This window comes from Canis lupus, chromosome 9, assembly GCF_003254725.2.
Source record: "Canis lupus dingo isolate Sandy chromosome 9, ASM325472v2, whole genome shotgun sequence".
NCBI classification, from domain to species: Eukaryota; Metazoa; Chordata; class Mammalia; order Carnivora; family Canidae; genus Canis; species Canis lupus.
Window position 1 is genome coordinate 23,082,767 of NC_064251.1, and position 18,457 is coordinate 23,101,223.

General features: G+C 38.3%; 1 protein-coding gene and 1 long non-coding RNA gene across 3 annotated transcripts; one reads left to right on the forward strand and one right to left on the reverse strand.

The window, feature by feature from the left end:
- Positions 1 to 7,899: 7,899 nt before the first annotated feature.
- On the reverse strand, positions 7,900 to 16,114 carry LOC118355831 (uncharacterized). 2 transcript variants are annotated; one of them, XR_004819038.2, is made up of 3 exons: positions 15,978 to 16,114; positions 9,850 to 9,925; positions 7,900 to 8,599 (listed from the first exon to the last, which is right to left on the reverse strand). It is a non-coding gene; the product is annotated as an uncharacterized LOC118355831 (long non-coding RNA). The 2 variants fall into 2 exon arrangements; XR_004819039.2 differs by having other exon boundaries at positions 9,825 to 9,925.
- KRT26 (keratin 26) lies at positions 8,260 to 13,799 on the forward strand. The gene is made up of 8 exons (XM_025440110.3): positions 8,260 to 8,710; positions 9,363 to 9,445; positions 9,832 to 9,988; positions 10,120 to 10,281; positions 10,390 to 10,515; positions 10,889 to 11,106; positions 12,535 to 12,602; positions 13,359 to 13,799. The coding sequence occupies exons 1-8, from the start codon at positions 8,282 to 8,284 to the stop codon at positions 13,508 to 13,510; spliced, it is 1,395 nt and encodes a 464-aa protein (XP_025295895.1). The 5' UTR covers positions 8,260 to 8,281; the 3' UTR covers positions 13,511 to 13,799.
- Positions 16,115 to 18,457: the final 2,343 nt, after the last annotated feature.

Below are 18,457 nucleotides of genomic sequence, written 5' to 3' on the forward strand. Positions count from 1 at the left end.
CTCGGGAACCCCAATTAAACGTAGGTTTTTCTTCCTCAGGCTGTCGTTTATTTCCCTTAATCTGTCCTCATGGTCTTTTAATTGTCTGTCTTTTTTTTCCTCAGTTTCCCTCTTTGCCATCAACTTGTCTTCTATGTCACTCACTTGTTCTTCCACCTCGTTAACCCTCGTCGTTAGGACTTCTAGTTTGGATTGCATCTCATTCAATTGATTTTTAATTTCTGCCTGATTGGATCTAAATTCTGCAGTCATGAAGTCTCTTGAGTCCTTTATGCTTTTTTCTAGAGCCACCAGTAGCTGTATAATAGTGCTTCTGAATTGGCTTTCTGACATTGAATTGTAATCCAGATTTTGTAATTCTGTGGGAGAGAGGGCTGTTTCTGATTCTTTCTTTTGAGGTGAGGTTTTCCTTCTAGTCATTTTGCTCAGTGCAGAGTGGGCCAAAAACAAGTTGTATTGGGAAAAGGAGAAAAAGAGAGGAGAGAAAGAAGGAAAGAAAAGAGAAAAAGAAAAAAGAAAAAAGGAAAAAAGAAGAAAAAGAGAAAGAAAAAGAAAGAAAGGGGGAAAAAGGGTGGGGGAAGCAATCAGAAATTAAAAAAAAAAAAAAAAAAACACGGGGGAGTATCTTCTGATTCTGTATACTTTAAGTCCCTTGACTTCCCCGGGAACTTGTCCGTCTAGCTGGTCTTCTGGGGGAGTGGCCTGTTGTGCTGATTTTCAGGTGTTAGCAGTTGGGGGAGCTGCTCTGCCCCCTGCCTGATGCAGGGCTCAGTGGGGGTTGTTTACCCCGTGAGGCCCCAGGAGGAACAACCCCAGTGGCAGCGGCCAGCTCTGGAAATCTGGATTCAGCCCCCGCAGTAACCCCGGAGCTCTCCGTCTGCAGGGCCTGGAGGCTCCGGGGCGGGGCCGCTGATCTGCTCAGCTGGGGCAGGAGCGTCCTTGCTGTCCTGGGCCCTCCCGGCCTCTGCCTGTCCCGGGGAAGGCCGGATCCTGGGCTGTGTCCCGGCGCCCAGTGCTCCGGGGCCTGCGCTGTTGGATTCGCGCTCCCGCCCCGCAGCCCCCTCCGCGGAGCCGCCGCCCGAGCCCCTCCGAGCTGCTCCGGGTCCCGCCGTGCGCGCTGCAGCCCTTAGGGAGCTCGGCGCACTCTCCTGGGCGAGCAGGTGTCTGTTACTGTCCCAGGGAGCCCGAGGGCATCCCCGCCCTCCTGGGGTCCTGCTCCAACTCCCTGCGAGCCCCTTTCCGCCCGGGAAGGTTGGTGCAGCTCCTGCTTCTCCGGGACGGGGCTCTCCTGTCCTGGGGACACTGCCCTGGCCTTAGCCCGGCTCCTCGTGGGGCCCCTCCCCCTCGGAGGCCTTTTGTTTCTTTATTTCTTTTTTCCCATCTCCCTACCTAGATGGAAGCGCGAAATCTTCTCACTGTAGCGTTTCAGCTGTTCTCTCTTTAAATCTCAGGCCGAATTCGTAGATTTTCAGGATGATTTGAAGGTTATCTAGGTAATTTGGTGGGGACAGGTGATTTGGGGACCCTACTCTTCCGCCATCTTGCCCCTCCCTCCGAAATTGTATAATCTAAAAGAAATAAATTCCTAGAAACACACAACCTCCCAAGAGTAAATCATGAAAAATAGAAAATCTAAGCAGACCAATGATAAACGAAGAGATATAATCAGTAATCAAAAACCCTTTCAACAAAAAGCCTAGGACCAGGTGTTTTCACTGATGAATTCTACTATTTACAGAGGAATTAATGCCAATCCTTCTCAAGCTCTTCCAAAAACTAAGAGGAGAAAAAAACTTCCAAACTCATTGCATAAGGCAGCATCTCTCTTATACCAAAGCCAAAGATGCTACAAGAAAAGAAAATTACAGGCCAATATCCTTGATGAATATAGATGCAAAAATCTTCAATAAAATTCTAGCAAAACAAATTCAACAGCACACTAAAAGAATCATATATCATGATCAAATGTGAATTATCCCTGGGATGCAAGAATGGTTCAACATACACAAATCAATAAATATTATATACCACATTAGCAGAAGGAAGGGTAAAAATCATATAGTCATCTCAATAAATAAAGAAAAAGCATTTGACAAAACTTGACAGTTTTTCATGATAAAAACGCTCAACAAATTAGTTATAGAAGGAATGTAACCCAATATAAAAGGCCATATAAAACAATACTACAGTTAATATCATACTCAATGGTGAAAAACTGAAAGCTTTCCTGCATACTAGGAATAAGAGAAAAATGTCCACTCACCCCTTTTATTCAATACTGGAATTCCTAGCCAGAGCAATTAGACAAGAAAAAGAAGTAAAATTATCTCTGTTTGCAGAAAATAGCCTCTTATATATAGAAAACCCTAAAGACTTTATCAAAAAACTGCTAGACGTAATAAATAAATTCAGCAAAGTTGCAGGATACAAAATCAACATTAAAAAACCAGTTACATTTTTATACACTTATAATAAATTATCCAAAAAGAAAATTAAGAAAACAATCCAATTTATAATAGCATCAAAAAGAATAAAATACTTAGGAATAAATTAACTAAGGAGATAAGAGACTTGTACCCTGAAAACTACAAAACAGTATTGAAAAATATTAAATCAGACACAAATAAATCAAATGACATCTCATCTTCACTATCTAGAAGAATTAATAATGTCTAAATAGTCATATTACCAAAGCAATCTGCAGATTTAATGCAATCCCTGTCAAAATCCCATTGGCATTTTAAAATAATAAATAGAAAAAAATCCTAAAATTCATATTGATACCAAAAAAAAAAACCCTTAATAGCTAAAGCAATTTTGAGAAAAGACAAATCACACTTCCTGATTTCAAAATACATTACAAAGCTAGAGTAAATAAAACATCATGGAAGACGTAAAGATATGGAGAAATTAGAACACTTCTGCACTGTTAGTGGGAATACAAACTGGTGCAGCCCCTAACAAAAACAGTATGACAGTTTCTCAAAAAATTAGAATTAGAAATACCATACGTTCCAGCAATTCCACCTCCTGATATAATCAAAAAAATTTGAAAGCATGATCTTAAAAAGATATTTTTCACCCATGATCAGAGCAGCAACTAAAATACAAGCAACAACTAAATATAAGCAACCCAAATGATCACTAATAATGAATGAATAAGCAAAATGTGGTGCATGCTTACAGTGGAATATTATTCAGCCTTTAAAAGGAAGGAAATCCCGATACATGCTACTACAAGGAGTATGTTAAGTAAAATAAGCCAGTCACAAAAAGATAAATACCATATGATTCCACTTATATAAGGTACCTAGAGTTGTCAAATTCATAGAGAGAAAAAATATAGAATGGTGATTTCCAGGGGCTGGGAAGAAGAGAATGGGGAGTTATTGTTTAATGGGTATGCTTAAGTTTTGCAAGATGAAAACAGTATGGAGATGTATATTGGTTGCACAACATTATGAATGGATTCAATGTCACTGAATCATACACTTAAAAATAGATAAGGAGGGACACCTGGGTGGCTCAGTGGTTGAGCCTCTGCCTTCAGCTCAGGGCATGATCCTGGGTCTGTGGATTGAGTCCCAAATCGGGCTCCCTGAGGGGAACCTGCTTCTCCCTCTGCCTGTGTCTCTGCCTCTCTCTGTGTGTCTCTCATGAATAAATAAATAAAATCTTTTTAAAAATAGATAAGGAAATAATTTTATGTTCTGTGTATTTTACCACAATAGAAAGAATAGAGAGCCCAGAAATAAATCCACATATATACATTGCCCTAAATTCAACAAAGGGGCCAAGGATATGTAATGGGAAAAAGATAGTCTCTTTAAGAAGTGGTATTGGGAAAACTGAATAGTCACATGTAAAAAGGGCCCCATGTGAAATTGGGCCTCTATCACACACTATACACAAAAATCAACCCAGAATGGATTAAACACCTAAACATAAGACCGAAAACAGTAAAACTCCTCAACGAAAACATAAAAGATAATATCAAGTGTGTTCAGGGTGGTATGGCAATATTGATGGGAGAAAGCTCCTTGACATTGGTCTTGGCAATGATTTCTTGGATGGGACACCAAAATAAAGGCAACAAAACCAAAATATGTGCAGGATTTTTTAAATGATTTCCAGGAAAGAATCAATAATAGTGATACCCAGCACTTTGAACTCTATTCTAAGCATCATTTAATTCTCAGAACTCTATGAGATAGGTACTATTGTCATCCTCTTTTATACATAAGGAAACTAAGGTAGACTGTGGCTAAGTAACTTTCCCAGCATCACACAACTAATAACTGGAGTTGCTGGAATGCTAATCCAGGTGTTCTGGCTCAGAGTCTGTGCTTAACTCCAACATAACACCATGCTATTGAGAACCTCATGATTCCAGTTTCCTTCTAGTGAGAGAAGGGAGGAAAAAACTAAGCACATTCTGAACTCCAATCAGTCAAGATTAAGCTGCCATCAGAGTCCCTTATAAAGAGCAAGGGACCCTGCAAAGTGACTTTGGGTAGTATCTGATTTCATTTCTCAGGTCCACCATTCACTTCAGGGCAAAGTGGAAGTACCAAAACCAGGGAAGCCATTTTGTGGGAAGAATTAGCACACCAGAATCTGATTCCCAGAAAAACTAGATAGCTAGTGATAAAACAAACCTCATTCAGTCTGAGAAAAATACCATTTCAACTTGGATAACAGAAATGTAGAGTGTAAATTTTAAAAACCAGCAAAAAATATTGAAAAACCTAAATGTGAGACAGAAATCCATCAAAATCCTAGAGAACACAGGCAACAACCTCTTTGACCTTGCCCACAGCAACTTCTTGCTAAACACATCTCCAAAGGGCAGGGAAACAAAGGCAAAAATGAACTATTGGGACTTCATCAAGATAAAAAAGCCTTTGCACAGAAAGGGAAACAATCAACAAAATTAAAAGGCAACTAATGGAATGGGAGATGGTATTTGCAAATGGTGTATTGGATAAAGGGCTAATATCCAAATATGTAAAGAACTTATCAAACTCAATACCCCTAAAAACAAAAAAATCCAGTCAAGAAATGGGCAAAAGACATGAAACAGACATTTCTCCAAAGAATATATACAAATGGCTAACAGGCACATGAAAAAAATGTTCAACATCATTCAGCATCAGGGAAATACAAATCAAAACTACAGTGAAATAACATCTCCCACCAGTCAGAATAGCTAAAATTCACAACTCAGAAAACAACAGATGTTAGCAGGGATGCAGAGAAAAGGAAACCCTTTTACACTGTTGGTGAGAATGCAGACTGATGCAGCCACTCTGGAAAACAGTATGGAAGTCCTTCAAAAAGTTAAAATAGAACTATGCTATGACTCAGCAATTGCACTACTAGGTATTCATCCAAAAGATGCAAACATAGTGCAATGTTTATGGCAGCAATGTCCACAATAGCCAAAATATGGAAGGGCCCAGATGTCCATCAATAGATGAATGGATAAAGAAGATGTGATATATGTATACCACATATATTACTCAGCCATCAAAAAGAATGAAATCTTGCCATTTGCAAGACATGGATGGAACTAGAGGATATTATGCTAAGCAAAAAAGTCAGTCAGAGAAAGACAAATACCATAAAATTTCACTCATATGTGGAATTTAAGAAACAAAACAGATGAATATAGGGGAAGGGAAGAGAAAATAAAATAAGATGAAAACAGAGAGAGAGACAAACCATAAGAGACTCTTAACTATAAGAAACAAACTAAAAGCTGCTGGGGGGAAGTGAGTGGAGGGATGGGGTACCTGGGTGATGGGCATTAAGGATGGCATGTGATATAATGAGCACTGGGTGTTATAGGCAACTGATGAATCACTAAATTCTACTCCTGAAACTAATAATACACTCGATGTTAACTAAATTGAATTTAAATTTAAAAAAACTTTAAAGATATTGAAACAAGTTTGAAATTAAACACTAAATTTATCATATGATTGTTAGAATAAGATAATGTGATGAATTTCATTATCCTGAGGTGAGCAGACATTTACACTGCATAATTTACAGTTCAATTCAATTATTTTGGAGTACCTAGAACATGTGTATTATATGAACATTCTAGTACCTAATAGAGTTTCAAGAAAGGATAATGATATATGGTTGAATATTTCTTACCATGAATAAAAATAACCACCCTCAAGGAAGAGATGAATGGATAGAATTCATTAAGTCTATCCCCCACTTCTGGAAAGGACTAAAATCTATCTAAATTTCTGTAGCAGGTATTAGTGTAGAGGAAATCCATGATTAAGAAAAGTCAAAAGATTTGCCCTGATGAGTAAACAGATGACAGTGTTTTCAGGAGTTAAGCATCATACATTCCAATCCTGCTTGGATATAAAAATGCTTTGTGATCTGTGTTGCCACTTAGCTTCACAGCCAACTCATCCCCGAAATGGTTCTGATAATATATGCTTAACTTGTTCCACAAAAGATTACAAGTTAATTAGTATTTATAAAATACCTAGAGATAAGTAGATTACATTAATAATACTTTGCAGCTTCATAATACTTCTTGTACAAGTCTCAGGACTTAAAAACTATTACCCTGACCCCATATTCTATTTTTCTTGTTTTATTCATGGGAAATTTGGGCAAAAGATTAAAATTGTGACCAAGTCACAACAAAATCAATAACAACTCTCTAGGGCAGCCTTGGTGGCTCAGCAGTTCAGCGCTGCCTTCAGCCCGGGGCGTGATCCTGGAGTCCTGAGATCAAGTCCCACATTGGGCTCCCTGCATGGAGCCTGCTTCTCCCTCTGCCTGTGTCTCTCCCTCTCTCCCTCTCTCCCTCCTTCCCTCCCTCTCTCTCTCTCTCTCTGTCTCCCATGAATAAATAAATAAAAATCTTAAAAAAAAACAATTCTTTAAATATAAACTGCATCTCTTATCACACATTATTCTGAAACTGTTGAGATGGTCTGAATTACAGTTTTATATATATTTGGTCAAAAAAATCCAGGCATTCTGGCCCACCAATTATTATCTATCTTTCAGGAGCAATAATGTTGGGTGTTTCCAAATTATTTGATACTCAGAGCATTGAAAAATCTCATTCAGAAAAAAAAAATAGTTTCAAAACAATCTAAACCCATAATCAGTAACTAATCAATTTGTACCATTATAAATCATAGAGACTTGACCCTGTCTGACATGTTCACTTTATTATAATAATTTAAATAATTAACATTTACAAAATGTTTGTGCCCTTCAGACTGTTTTACAGTCACTAATTATTTAAACTACCCAACATGCAGTGTTATTATTTTCTTTTGCCCAAGAGGGAAATGAAGCACAACCAAATGGAACGACTTCCCATGGGCATTAAGAAAAGAGAACGAAGAGGCTGCTTACCTATAACAAACAACTAATCTTTCATCTCGAGTACCATAATTATTGGTTTCCTAAGGAGGGATGAAAACACATCTCTCCTTCATATATCTTACTCCTTAATTATCAATAGGAAATTCCAAAATAATTCTGAATACTTAAAATACATAAATTTAAGCTAAAAGGCAGTACGCAGTATTTTTGAGGTAGAGAAATGAATTATTTGGAAACTTAGAAGTTTGTTGAATGGATACTCTCCTAGACTAAGCCAAGAAATCTCAATACAAATAGTTTTCTGACACTGCCACATATTCATTAATTTCAGTTAAATTCATAAGCAAAGTGTTGCAGGACTTCTCTTACTTCTGTTTCAGCTTTAAAAAATCAATTAAAAAATTCCCACTACCAACAGATCACTGTATATTGAGAGCATCTAATATTAATAAGAAAGGAAATGCCCAATAAAGCATGAGCAATAGACATACTCCATCAACATTTGCAGGAAAAAACCAGTGGAGATTTCTCATGTGAATTATTCTTTATTATCTAGAGGAAAAAAAAACTAGACTCTCTTCCAGAGGTCAAAAAGATGTATGTTTACTCACATTTAATATTGACCTTTGAAACTATGATTTAGTATTACTCGGCCAGGCACCTTTTCATAGATCAACATACCCTTGGGGCACCTTTCCACCTACAGACTGGACACAATTAAAAATCATCCAATTATGAAAAACAACAATTAGGGAGCAAGTAATTTTTATTACAGATTGAAAGTCAAGACTGAAAGAACCTACTGAGACCTATAAAAGGCCAATGGAGATCACTTCTTCACTTCTATGGATGGTGTGCTTTTGCTTTGCTCCTTGCTGAGAAAGGGTCACTCCACTGTACTGTCACCATGTCTTTTCAACTTTCTAGTGGAGCTAGGAGAGTCTGCTCACGAGCTAGCCCGGGGTGGCTGTCTGGTGGCGGTCCAGGCTTTGGAGCTGGGAATGTGTGCCGTGGATCTGGAGCAGGAAGTAACATTTCTTGTGCTCTTGGGAGCATTTCTTCTGGAGGAGGTTTCTATCATGGTGGTGGGGGTGTCTGTGCTGGTTTTCTGGGAAATGAGCATGGCCTCCTTTCTGGGAATGAAAAGGTGACCATGCAGAACCTCAATGACCGCCTGGCGTGCTACCTGGACCATGTACGAGCTCTGGAGGAGGCCAATGCAGACCTAGAGCAGAAAATCAAGGCCTGGTATGAGAAATATGGGCCTGGTTCTTGCCGGGGACTAGATCATGACTATACTAGATATTTCTCTATCATTGAGGATCTTAAAAAGCAGGTAAGAAATATGGACTTCCATAATTTTACTATAGACATTGGGTGTACATAACCTAAAAGAGACAAAATATAAATTATAAAGTGCTTAAAATTTTGACATGATGGGGCAGCCCAGGTGGCTCAGCGGTTTAGCGCCACCTTCAGCCCAGGGCCTGATCCTGGAGACCTGGGATGGAGTCCCACATCAGGCTCCCTGCATGGAGCCTGCTTCTCCCTCTGCCTCTGTGTGTATGTGTGTGTGTGTGTGTGTGTGTGTGTCTCAGGAATGAATAAATAAAATATTTTTTAAAAATTTTTTGACATCATGTAGAATTTGCTCACTCTCCATTCCCAGTGCTTAAAGCAGTGTCTTGGGGGAAAAAAATTATATAATTAAAGACAAATAGTTTCAAAACATATAACCACCTTGTTGATCTTATATTTAGCTCATATTTTTAAATCAAGAGTATAAAAGTATCTGTAATTGTAAAAACTTATACTTTGCCTCTTAAGCTCTGGCTATTCGTTATCTGAAGAAAAAGCCAGATTCCTTTCACATAGAAAAAAATGACACTAAAGCAGATACTTGATGGGTTGTGAAGAAAGAATCACATTGAAATCTGGACTCGCCCTTAACTATCAGCACCTATTTTTGTACAATCTATCCTATTTAGATTATTTCTGTGACCACCAGTAACTCCAGCATTATACTACAAAATGACAATGCCAGACTGACCGCTGATGACTTCAGGCTGAAGTAGGTGAAAATAATGTAATTAATTATAATAAAGGTAAAATACTACAGTTGGAGTAAAAAAACAGACCTTTTGCTTTAAAAACCGAGATATGAGACTAAATCACTGAAGAAATTAAATGTGCCCTTACAAAAAGAGCTATCATAAATTTTAAACATTTTGATTTAACTACAAAGCACAGTGGATGATAAAAACTGAAGGCACAACTCCTCCAAAACAATCACCCTAAATCAGTAGGTATTCCAAAGTGTATCATCTCTTTGCCGATGTGGTAAGTTTCAGAAGCATGGACAGAACATCCTGTCTTTTGGTATATGAGATGTTGGAGAAAGTTAGGCTTTGCACCTGCCTGGGATTACAATTCTCAAACACTTTACTAACCTTTCAGGTATGAAAACGAACTTACTCTACACCAGAGCGTCGAGGCCGACATCAATGGTCTTCACAGGGTTCTGGATGAGTTGACCCTTTGTACAACTGACCTGGAGATACAGTTTGAAACACTCAGTGAGGAATTGGCATACCTCAAAAAAAATCACGAGTCGGTGAGGGACCCCACAGGTGGCTTCAGATAGTATCTGATTTCATTCCTCTCAGGTCCACTGTTCACTTCAGAGCAGAGGGGGAATATCGGTCAAAATTTTACCTTGGGTGTTAATACTGATCCCTTTTCCAGGAAATGAAAGTCCTGCAGTGTGCAGCGGGCGGGGATGTGAATGTGGAGGTGAACGCAGCCCCAGGTGTGGACCTCACAGTCCTGCTGAACAACATGAGGGCCGAGTATGAGGACTTGGCCGAGCAGAACCGCAGGGACGTGGAGACCTGGTTCAACGAGAAGGTATGTCTATGGCAATGACATAGACAAAGGTATGTCTATGGTATGTCTATGTCTATGGTTGGTAGACCACTGAGCTGGTCACTAACCCTTCTGATGATTATGCTACAGAGTGCTTCACTGCAACAGCAGATTTCTGATGATGCAGGAGCGGCCACCACAGCTAGGAATGAGCTGACGGAGCTGAAACGCAATCTGCAAACCTTGGAAATAGAACTTCAGTCAGTCATGGCTACGGTTCGTAGGAGTCCCCACTGATTTGAATGTGTGTGTGCATGTGAAGAGATAAATGTACTTCTAACAAAGTATATATAACTAATCGCATATAATTTAATGTGTATAAAATGTGGTAGATCATAAGAACATTGTCCCTAAACATGACTTCTGACTTAACAATCCCAAAACTTAAAAATCAAACTTTTCTCAATGGGGAGAAAAATGTTTGTTTGTTTGTTTGTTTGTTTGTATAAAGAATTCTGGTTTACGCTAATTTTTCCATTGAAAAGATTTAGACTTTGTTCAAATGCTTTTTTCCATCTTGAGAATGTTTCAAATATGAACATGCCATTTATCTGTTACCCACACAAGCCTTGCTTTGTTCTTCCTTCAGAAACATTCCTATGAATGCTCCCTGGCCGAAACGGAAGGCAATTACTGCATCCAGCTCCAGCAAATTCAGGACCAGATTGGAGCTATGGAGGAAGAACTGCAACAAATTCGCACAGAGACAGAAGGCCAGAAGCTGGAGTATGAACAGCTCCTTGACATCAAAATATTTTTAGAGAAAGAAATAGAAACGTATTGCAAATTAATAGATGGAGAAGAAAGGTAAATACTAACTTGTGAAAAAAAATCATCTCACATCAACTAGATTTTATTGGAATCCACGTACACCAGTATCATATCCTAGAACTTCCTACTGTAAGGATCATATTCATCTGTGGTCTCAGGAATTTATTATTGCACCCAAGTTAAATGAAAACAGGCAGCCATATCAAATGTCCAAGTATGTGAGGTGTGTGTGTCTACAATAACACATAGGATGCTTAAATACCCAATGTTAAGTAATCCCTGTACTCCAGGGGGAGTGATTCTGTGATTTAATGTTGGAGCACATTTCCTTTAACAACACACTCTATATTATTGGTGCTTCACTAGTGACCACATGTGCACCCTGTATGAGGTGAGCTATTACATTTTCATTTGAAAGATGAACAATGACTATTTCATTGGCGAAGTCACCATAGCTTGGTAGCCAAGAGCAACAGCCCTGGAAATGTAACCGTGGGTGAATGTGAACACATGGCTTAACCTCTTTATTTTTTTTTTAATTTTTTTATTTATTTATGATAGTCACAGAGAGAGAGAGAGAGAGAGAGAGAGGCAGAGACACAGGCAGAGGGAGAAGCAGGCTCCATGCACCGGGAGCCCGACGTGGGATTCGATCCTGGGTCTCCAGGATCGCGCCCTGGGCCAAAGGCAGGCGCTAAACCGCAGCGCCACCCAGGGATCCCGGCTTAACCTCTTTAAATCCCAGTTTCCTTATTGGTATGATTGTGATGACACCAAAACAACACTTTGTGTTCATGACCATAATGCTTCACTGTGTAGGTAAAGTGGTCATGAGAGTGGCTTGCACCCAGAAGGTACTGGGTAATCATCAGTGTCTGTTACCACTAAATGCTTGCCCATGGTCCATAGCAGGAGTCCATACCATCTCCTGCATCTTCCAAGGCTAGTGTCAGCCCTCTACAATCTATTTGCATAGGAACTCAACAATGATGCTCCTTGGAACAAAGTGCTCATTACAGCATTCCTTATTCACTTCTTCCACTATACATTTCATGCCATGTTCTGGCTAAATTTTTACACTATACTTCATTTTCAGTGGTGTAAACTGATTGCATCATCACTCTATATTTTCTACAGCACTAGCCCACCGCCTTCTGCATTGTGGCATCCTGAACATCTTCACTGGCCAGAAGACTCACTGAAAAGTCAGAGTCAGAAACTGGAGTCCCCAGATAGTGAGACAAAAGAGATAGCTGGTCACAAGGGGATTTCTGACCATAAACACTCATTTACTCTCTCCCTTCACTATACTGGGGTCATGAAAAGCTTACTTATATGTCTTTTAAACATAAGAGGAATTGAATCCTGTGGAAACCAGAACTCCAAAACTTTTATTCCCGATTCAGTTATTTATGAGCTTCCTCATGAAAGAAAAAAATGCAACAATTACTCTTCTCTTCACAGAAAAAGCAAGTCCACATGCTACAAATCAAAAGGACGTGGGCCCATACATTCTGAAAATCAAGTCAAAGGTACAGAAGGTTTTTTTACTTGGTATAAATCTTTTCAACTCTAGCAATTTTATTAAATAAGTCGCTTATTTGTAAACTAAATCAAATTGTTCTAAGGTTAATTGCAGTGAATGAAGAAATCAGGGGTCATTATAGCAGCTGGGTTTTTTTAAAAGATTTATTTATTTATTCATGAGAGACACACAGAGAAAGGCAGAGACACAGACAGAGGCAGAAGCCAACTCCCCAAGAGGATCCCGATATGGGACTCGATCCCAAGACCCCAGGATCACACCTTGAGCCAAAGGCAGACGCTCAACCACTGAGCCACCCAGGTGCCCCATTATGACAGCTTCTTAATGGTTGCATTTTTATATTCCTGTAGAACAGGCATTGTGAAATTTCTGAAATGGAGACTCAATCCCCAAACATTTTTCTTACCTAGAACCTATTATTTTCCCAGTTTCAATTCTTTGGTGAAAGAGCTACTGTATTTTAAACCACAAAAGTAGGCCAAGTTGGCATTTAAAAGAAGACATTACTTGCCTCAGGCCAGTACTGACCTGATAATTAGGTTGCTTTAATCTACATTTTACTTAAACTTTCAAACACTCATTGTTCTAAAAGACAGTGGTAAATATAAGATAGTTCTGGGCCTTGCTGAGCAGTCTTCAAACACAGTCTTGCAAACACTATTTTTTAGAAGCATACCATTGTGACTAAGTACCTTTCAGCCTATTAAGAATGAGTACTAAATTTGCATTTATTTTATTTTAGACTCAAAAGAAGAAATTGTTGTCAAAACAGTGGTTGAGGAACTAGATCAACTTGGTAATGTCCTTTCATTGAGGGTCCATTCAGTTGAAGAAAAATCCTCTAAAATAAGCAACATTACAATGGAGCAACGAGTGTCTTCTAAAGCACCATAGTGAGAAAACAAGTTATTTTAAAAAAACAAAACAAACAAACAAAAAAAAAAAAAAAAAAAAAAAAACAGAGCCTGCCTTTGCAAAATCCCACTGGCCAAATAACCCAAGGAAATAATTCATTTCTGTTCTTAAAAATGCAAGGGCTAGAATTTGTTTTCTTTCTCTTCTTTTTCTCATGTTCTTTCCATGTAATCCTTCTCAGGAGTAAGAAAAATCTTGTTCTCATTATTTTGTTTCTATTTCAGGGTACTTTTTGGGCACTCATTAAAAATTTTTCTGTTGCAAATTATTTCTGATGAATCTGGTGCTTTTGAATTTCTACAGTTGATCCCAACGTGACAGTACTAAGAGTAGGTTGGTAAAATAAAGTGCCTCACACAGTCACATTTACTTCAATTCATGATTAGATAAATTGGATAGAGCACCAGACCTAATCTCTGGTCCCAAATCGGCCCCTGATCAATCATATAAATAACTAGATCTCCTTGGGCTTTTGTGGATGGAAAAGAAGAGTATCCCCGTTGATCACTAGGATTTGTTCACCTTTATAATGGCCAGTCTGCATGGGTGTTCAGTTAACATGAGTTTGTTGAATTTGAATTTTGATAGCTATTTTTCCATTTTGCAGTACATTCATCTTTCTGCTCCAACCCCAGGGGAGAAAGCTTACTGGTTCAGAATAGTGGAAGAATTCTCAAAAACAACAACAAAAATACATGTTCAAGGAACTGACTGACTCTCTAGAATCCAGGAGAGATTCAGGACTTAGAAGAACCAAGTATGATGGTGAACCAGTCTGAGAGATAAAGCTGAGAGCAGGGTGACTGACAGGTGAATTTACCATGACAGAAATGCATAAGCTTCAGATCCCTCATCAGTGCAGGAAAGGCCCTAGCATTATGTTTATAGAGTCATTTTTTTAAAACTGTTGCAAAACTAAGATAACTTTAGCACCATCAATTAAGTCTCCTATCTCTTTCCACTCCAATTTCTCCTCCATCACTCTTTCCCTCATGTCTGGGGTGATCTATCATGTCTAAGATGGGGTGACCATACAATGTATTATGCAAATGTAACATTTGAGAGAGAGTTAAGGATGCTACTAACCAGATGTTTTAGCAGATGTGAACTGACCTATTTTGGCATTTACACATAAAGTCACCCTAAGTCAAGAGGAAGTTAAAATGAGTGTGATGGAATATATTAATGACGTTCTCATCATTTCCATGGGAGGCTTCCAGGAATATTCCTACTGCCCACTGTGCCCATGCAGTATCATATTATAAAGGAACAAGGTTGCAAGTTGTGACATGAACAAATCCTATAACACCCAGGCCCAGAAATATGTAGATAACAGAAGAGATATAAGGTATGAAGTGTGTGGAACAGAAGCTCATCTATGGAAAAATCTTTTTAGTCATCAAATGTGTAAAATTGTGGAGAATTAATTTTCACTGATGCCTACTAAAGACAAAAATCTCCTTCTGTCAGGAATGTAATGGGTAATGTAACATATTTATTGTTTTTAGTATTGCTCTGTGCTCCTTATATACAAGAATTTTTATAAATTTTATTTTTGCACAATTCCTATAAAAATCTTCACATATGACAACTCCATACTTATGAGAATTGCATTCCCCTGGGAGTGAGCACAAGGCATATGGCTCTTTATAACTCATTTTAATGCACTCTACAGAACACTACAGAGAAAGAGCTCCACAACTATGTGGACAAGCTGATTCATCTTGTGGAGGTCAGCCAAACTCCCTCTTCCCCACTTCAATGCTTGCACACTGAGCCCATTGTCAAAGTGGCCATTGTGACAAATATGGAGGCTATAGCTCAGACTCCATCTCTCTAAGGCTGGTCAAGTTATTGACCTGCCATCAGCAGACATAGAAACTGAATATATTAATGAATATTCATTCCATAGAAACTTTTTTTAGAAGGAAAACTAATCATATGCTGTCAGGATGATTCTGCTGAATCCCTTTATCTTGGAGGGAACAACAAATTTTCCTTAACAAAAGTAACACATTTCATTCAAATATAGGTTTGCCTATCAATTCCTGCTAGCACTACCATCTGAGGAACAAAAATTGAGTAAGCTTCAGGCCCTCAGAACAGGCCCTGGATCTACCCCTAGCAATTGGTTTAAAGTCAGAAAGCTTCCAGAAAGATAGCTTCCAGAATGGCTTCCAGAAGGATAAAACAGAGACAATTGGAGTAAAGCAATATCAGAAGAGATAAAGAGCTAAAATTTTTCCAGAACTGATGAAAGACACCAGTTCACAGATTAAAGAAGTCCTATGCATTGAAATAAAATGAACTGTACAGGAATCAGATCACAGTAAAGCTGAAGACAAGATAAAAAGAAATTCACATATGGATAAATCATAGTGAAACCACAAAACAATGAAGATAATAGAATATCTTTAAAATCAGGCAAATGGGGAGAAATGTTTACCTTCAAGTGAGTGGCAGCAAGAATGAATGCCAACTTCTCAGCAGCAACAATGGGAATCCAAAGGACAGTAGAAGGATATCTTCAATGTGCTGATAGAAATCCTAAATGCCAATAAATGTATGAGTGTTCAACCTCACTAGCAATCAGAGAAATAGAAACTGAAACCACATGAGATACCATTATCTAACTCCCAGCTTGGCAAAACTTTTTAAATATTTGGCACAATTTATCCATTCTACTGTTGAATTGCTTCCAGTTTGGGACTAGTATGAATAATACTACCATAAACATTCTGTACATGGCACCTACTACATGTGCATGTGTTTCTCTAGAGCACAACCCACATAAATGCTATCTACAAGATTCACTTCAAACATACCAAATACAGGTAGATTGAAAGTAAAAGAATGGTAAAAGATATATCATGCAAACATTAATCCAAAAAAAATTATTTTTACTTTGTAAATACATGGGGTGATGGATATTCTTGACTTACTGTGGTGATCATTTTATAATATATACATATATGGAATCATTATGTTTTACACATGAAATTAATACAATGTTACATGTCAATTATACCTCCATTTTTTTAAAAAATTTAATTTACTTTTAATAAATCAGGAGTGGCTGTATTAGTATCAGACAAAGCAATCCTAAATATATAAAACAAAAACTCTCCCAAACACATGAAGCAAAATCTAATAGAGTGGAAAGAAGTAATAGACAAATCCATTAGAATGCATATTGCATTATTGCATTTATGTAATATTTGTGAAATAAAATAATTACAGAGATGGAGAACAGATTCATAGTTGCCAGAGGTTAGAGATTGGGAGGGAGGAGCAGGTGTGGTTGTAAAGGGGTTAGCATAAGAGTCTTATGAAAATGGCACGGTTAAGTATCTTGATTATGGTAGTGGCTGCATGAGGCCACACATGTGTAAAATTGCATAGAGCTACAACATATCCACTTGCACACGCACACACACACACAAATAAATGTTTATATAACTGGCAAAATCTGAATAAACACTATGAATTGTACTAATGTCAATTTCCTGAATTTAATACTGTACTACAGTTATCTAAGATGTTAACATTGGGGAGCCTGGGGATCCCTAGGTAGCTCAGCAGTTTAGCGCCTGCCTTCAGGCCAGGGCGTGATCCTGGAGTCCTGGGATCGAGTCCCACATCAGGCTCCCTGCATGGAGCCTGCTTCTCCCTCTGCCTGTGTCTCTGCCTCCCTCTCCCTCTCTCTCTCTCTCTCTCTCTCTCTCTGTCTCTGATGAATAAATAAATAAAAATCTTTTAAAAAAATATTGGGGAGCCTGGGTGAAAGGTGTACAGAACCTCCCTGAATATTTCTTCATAGACTTTTGGACTTTACTGTAAGTCTATAAATATTTCAAAACATTTTTTAATTATAGAAGAAAAATCTTTATAACTCTGGTTTAGGCATAAATTCATTAGACATGACATCCAAAGCATGATTTCAAAGAAAAATATTCATTTGGACACCATCAAAATTAAAAAGGTGTGCTCTTTGAGAGACATTATTTAAGAAAATGAAAAGACAAGACATGGATTAGAGAAAATGCCTGAAAGTTATCTATTTGATAAAGTACTGCAACTAGAATATATAAAGAATATTCACAACTCAATAGTAAGAAAGCAGGGATGCCTGGTGGCTCAGCAGTTGAGCAACTGTCTTCAGCTCAGGGTGTGATCCTGGGGTCCCGGATTGAGTCCTACATCGGGCTCCCTGCATAGAGCCTGCTTCTCCCTCTGCCTAGGTCTCTGCATCTCTCCTTCTGTGTCTCTCACATGAATAAATAAATATAATCTTTAAAAATAGTAAGAAAACAAATCTGATACATAAACAGGCAAAAGAACTGAACAGCTGTCTCACCAAGGGAGAGATATGAATGGCAAATAAGCATATGAAAAGATGTTCACCATTATGAGTTATTAAGGAAATGAAAATTTAAACCACAGCAAGATACCACCATGCATCTATTAGAATACACAAAAAAAATATATTTTTAAAGCTGGCAATACTAAGTGCTGGTAAGGATAAGGAGCAGCTAGGACTCTCATTCATTGTTGATGAAAATACAAAATGGTACAACCACTTTGGAAAACATTTTGCCCCAGTTTCCTATAATATTAAACATACCCAGGGATCCCTGGGTGGCTCAGTGGTTGAGCATCTGCCTTTGGCCCAGGGTGTGATCCTGGAGATGGGATCGAGTCCCACATGGGGCTCCCTGCATGGAGCCTGCTTCTCCCTCTGCCTGTGTCTCTGCCTCTCTCTTTCTCTCTCTGTGTGTCTCTCATGAAAAAATAAATAAATAAATAAATAAATAAATAAATAAATATTAAACATACATCTGTATATATGACCCAGCAATCCCACTCCCTCATATTAAATAAAATCAAACTTACATTCACATTTTAAAAAGCCTCTATGTGAATATT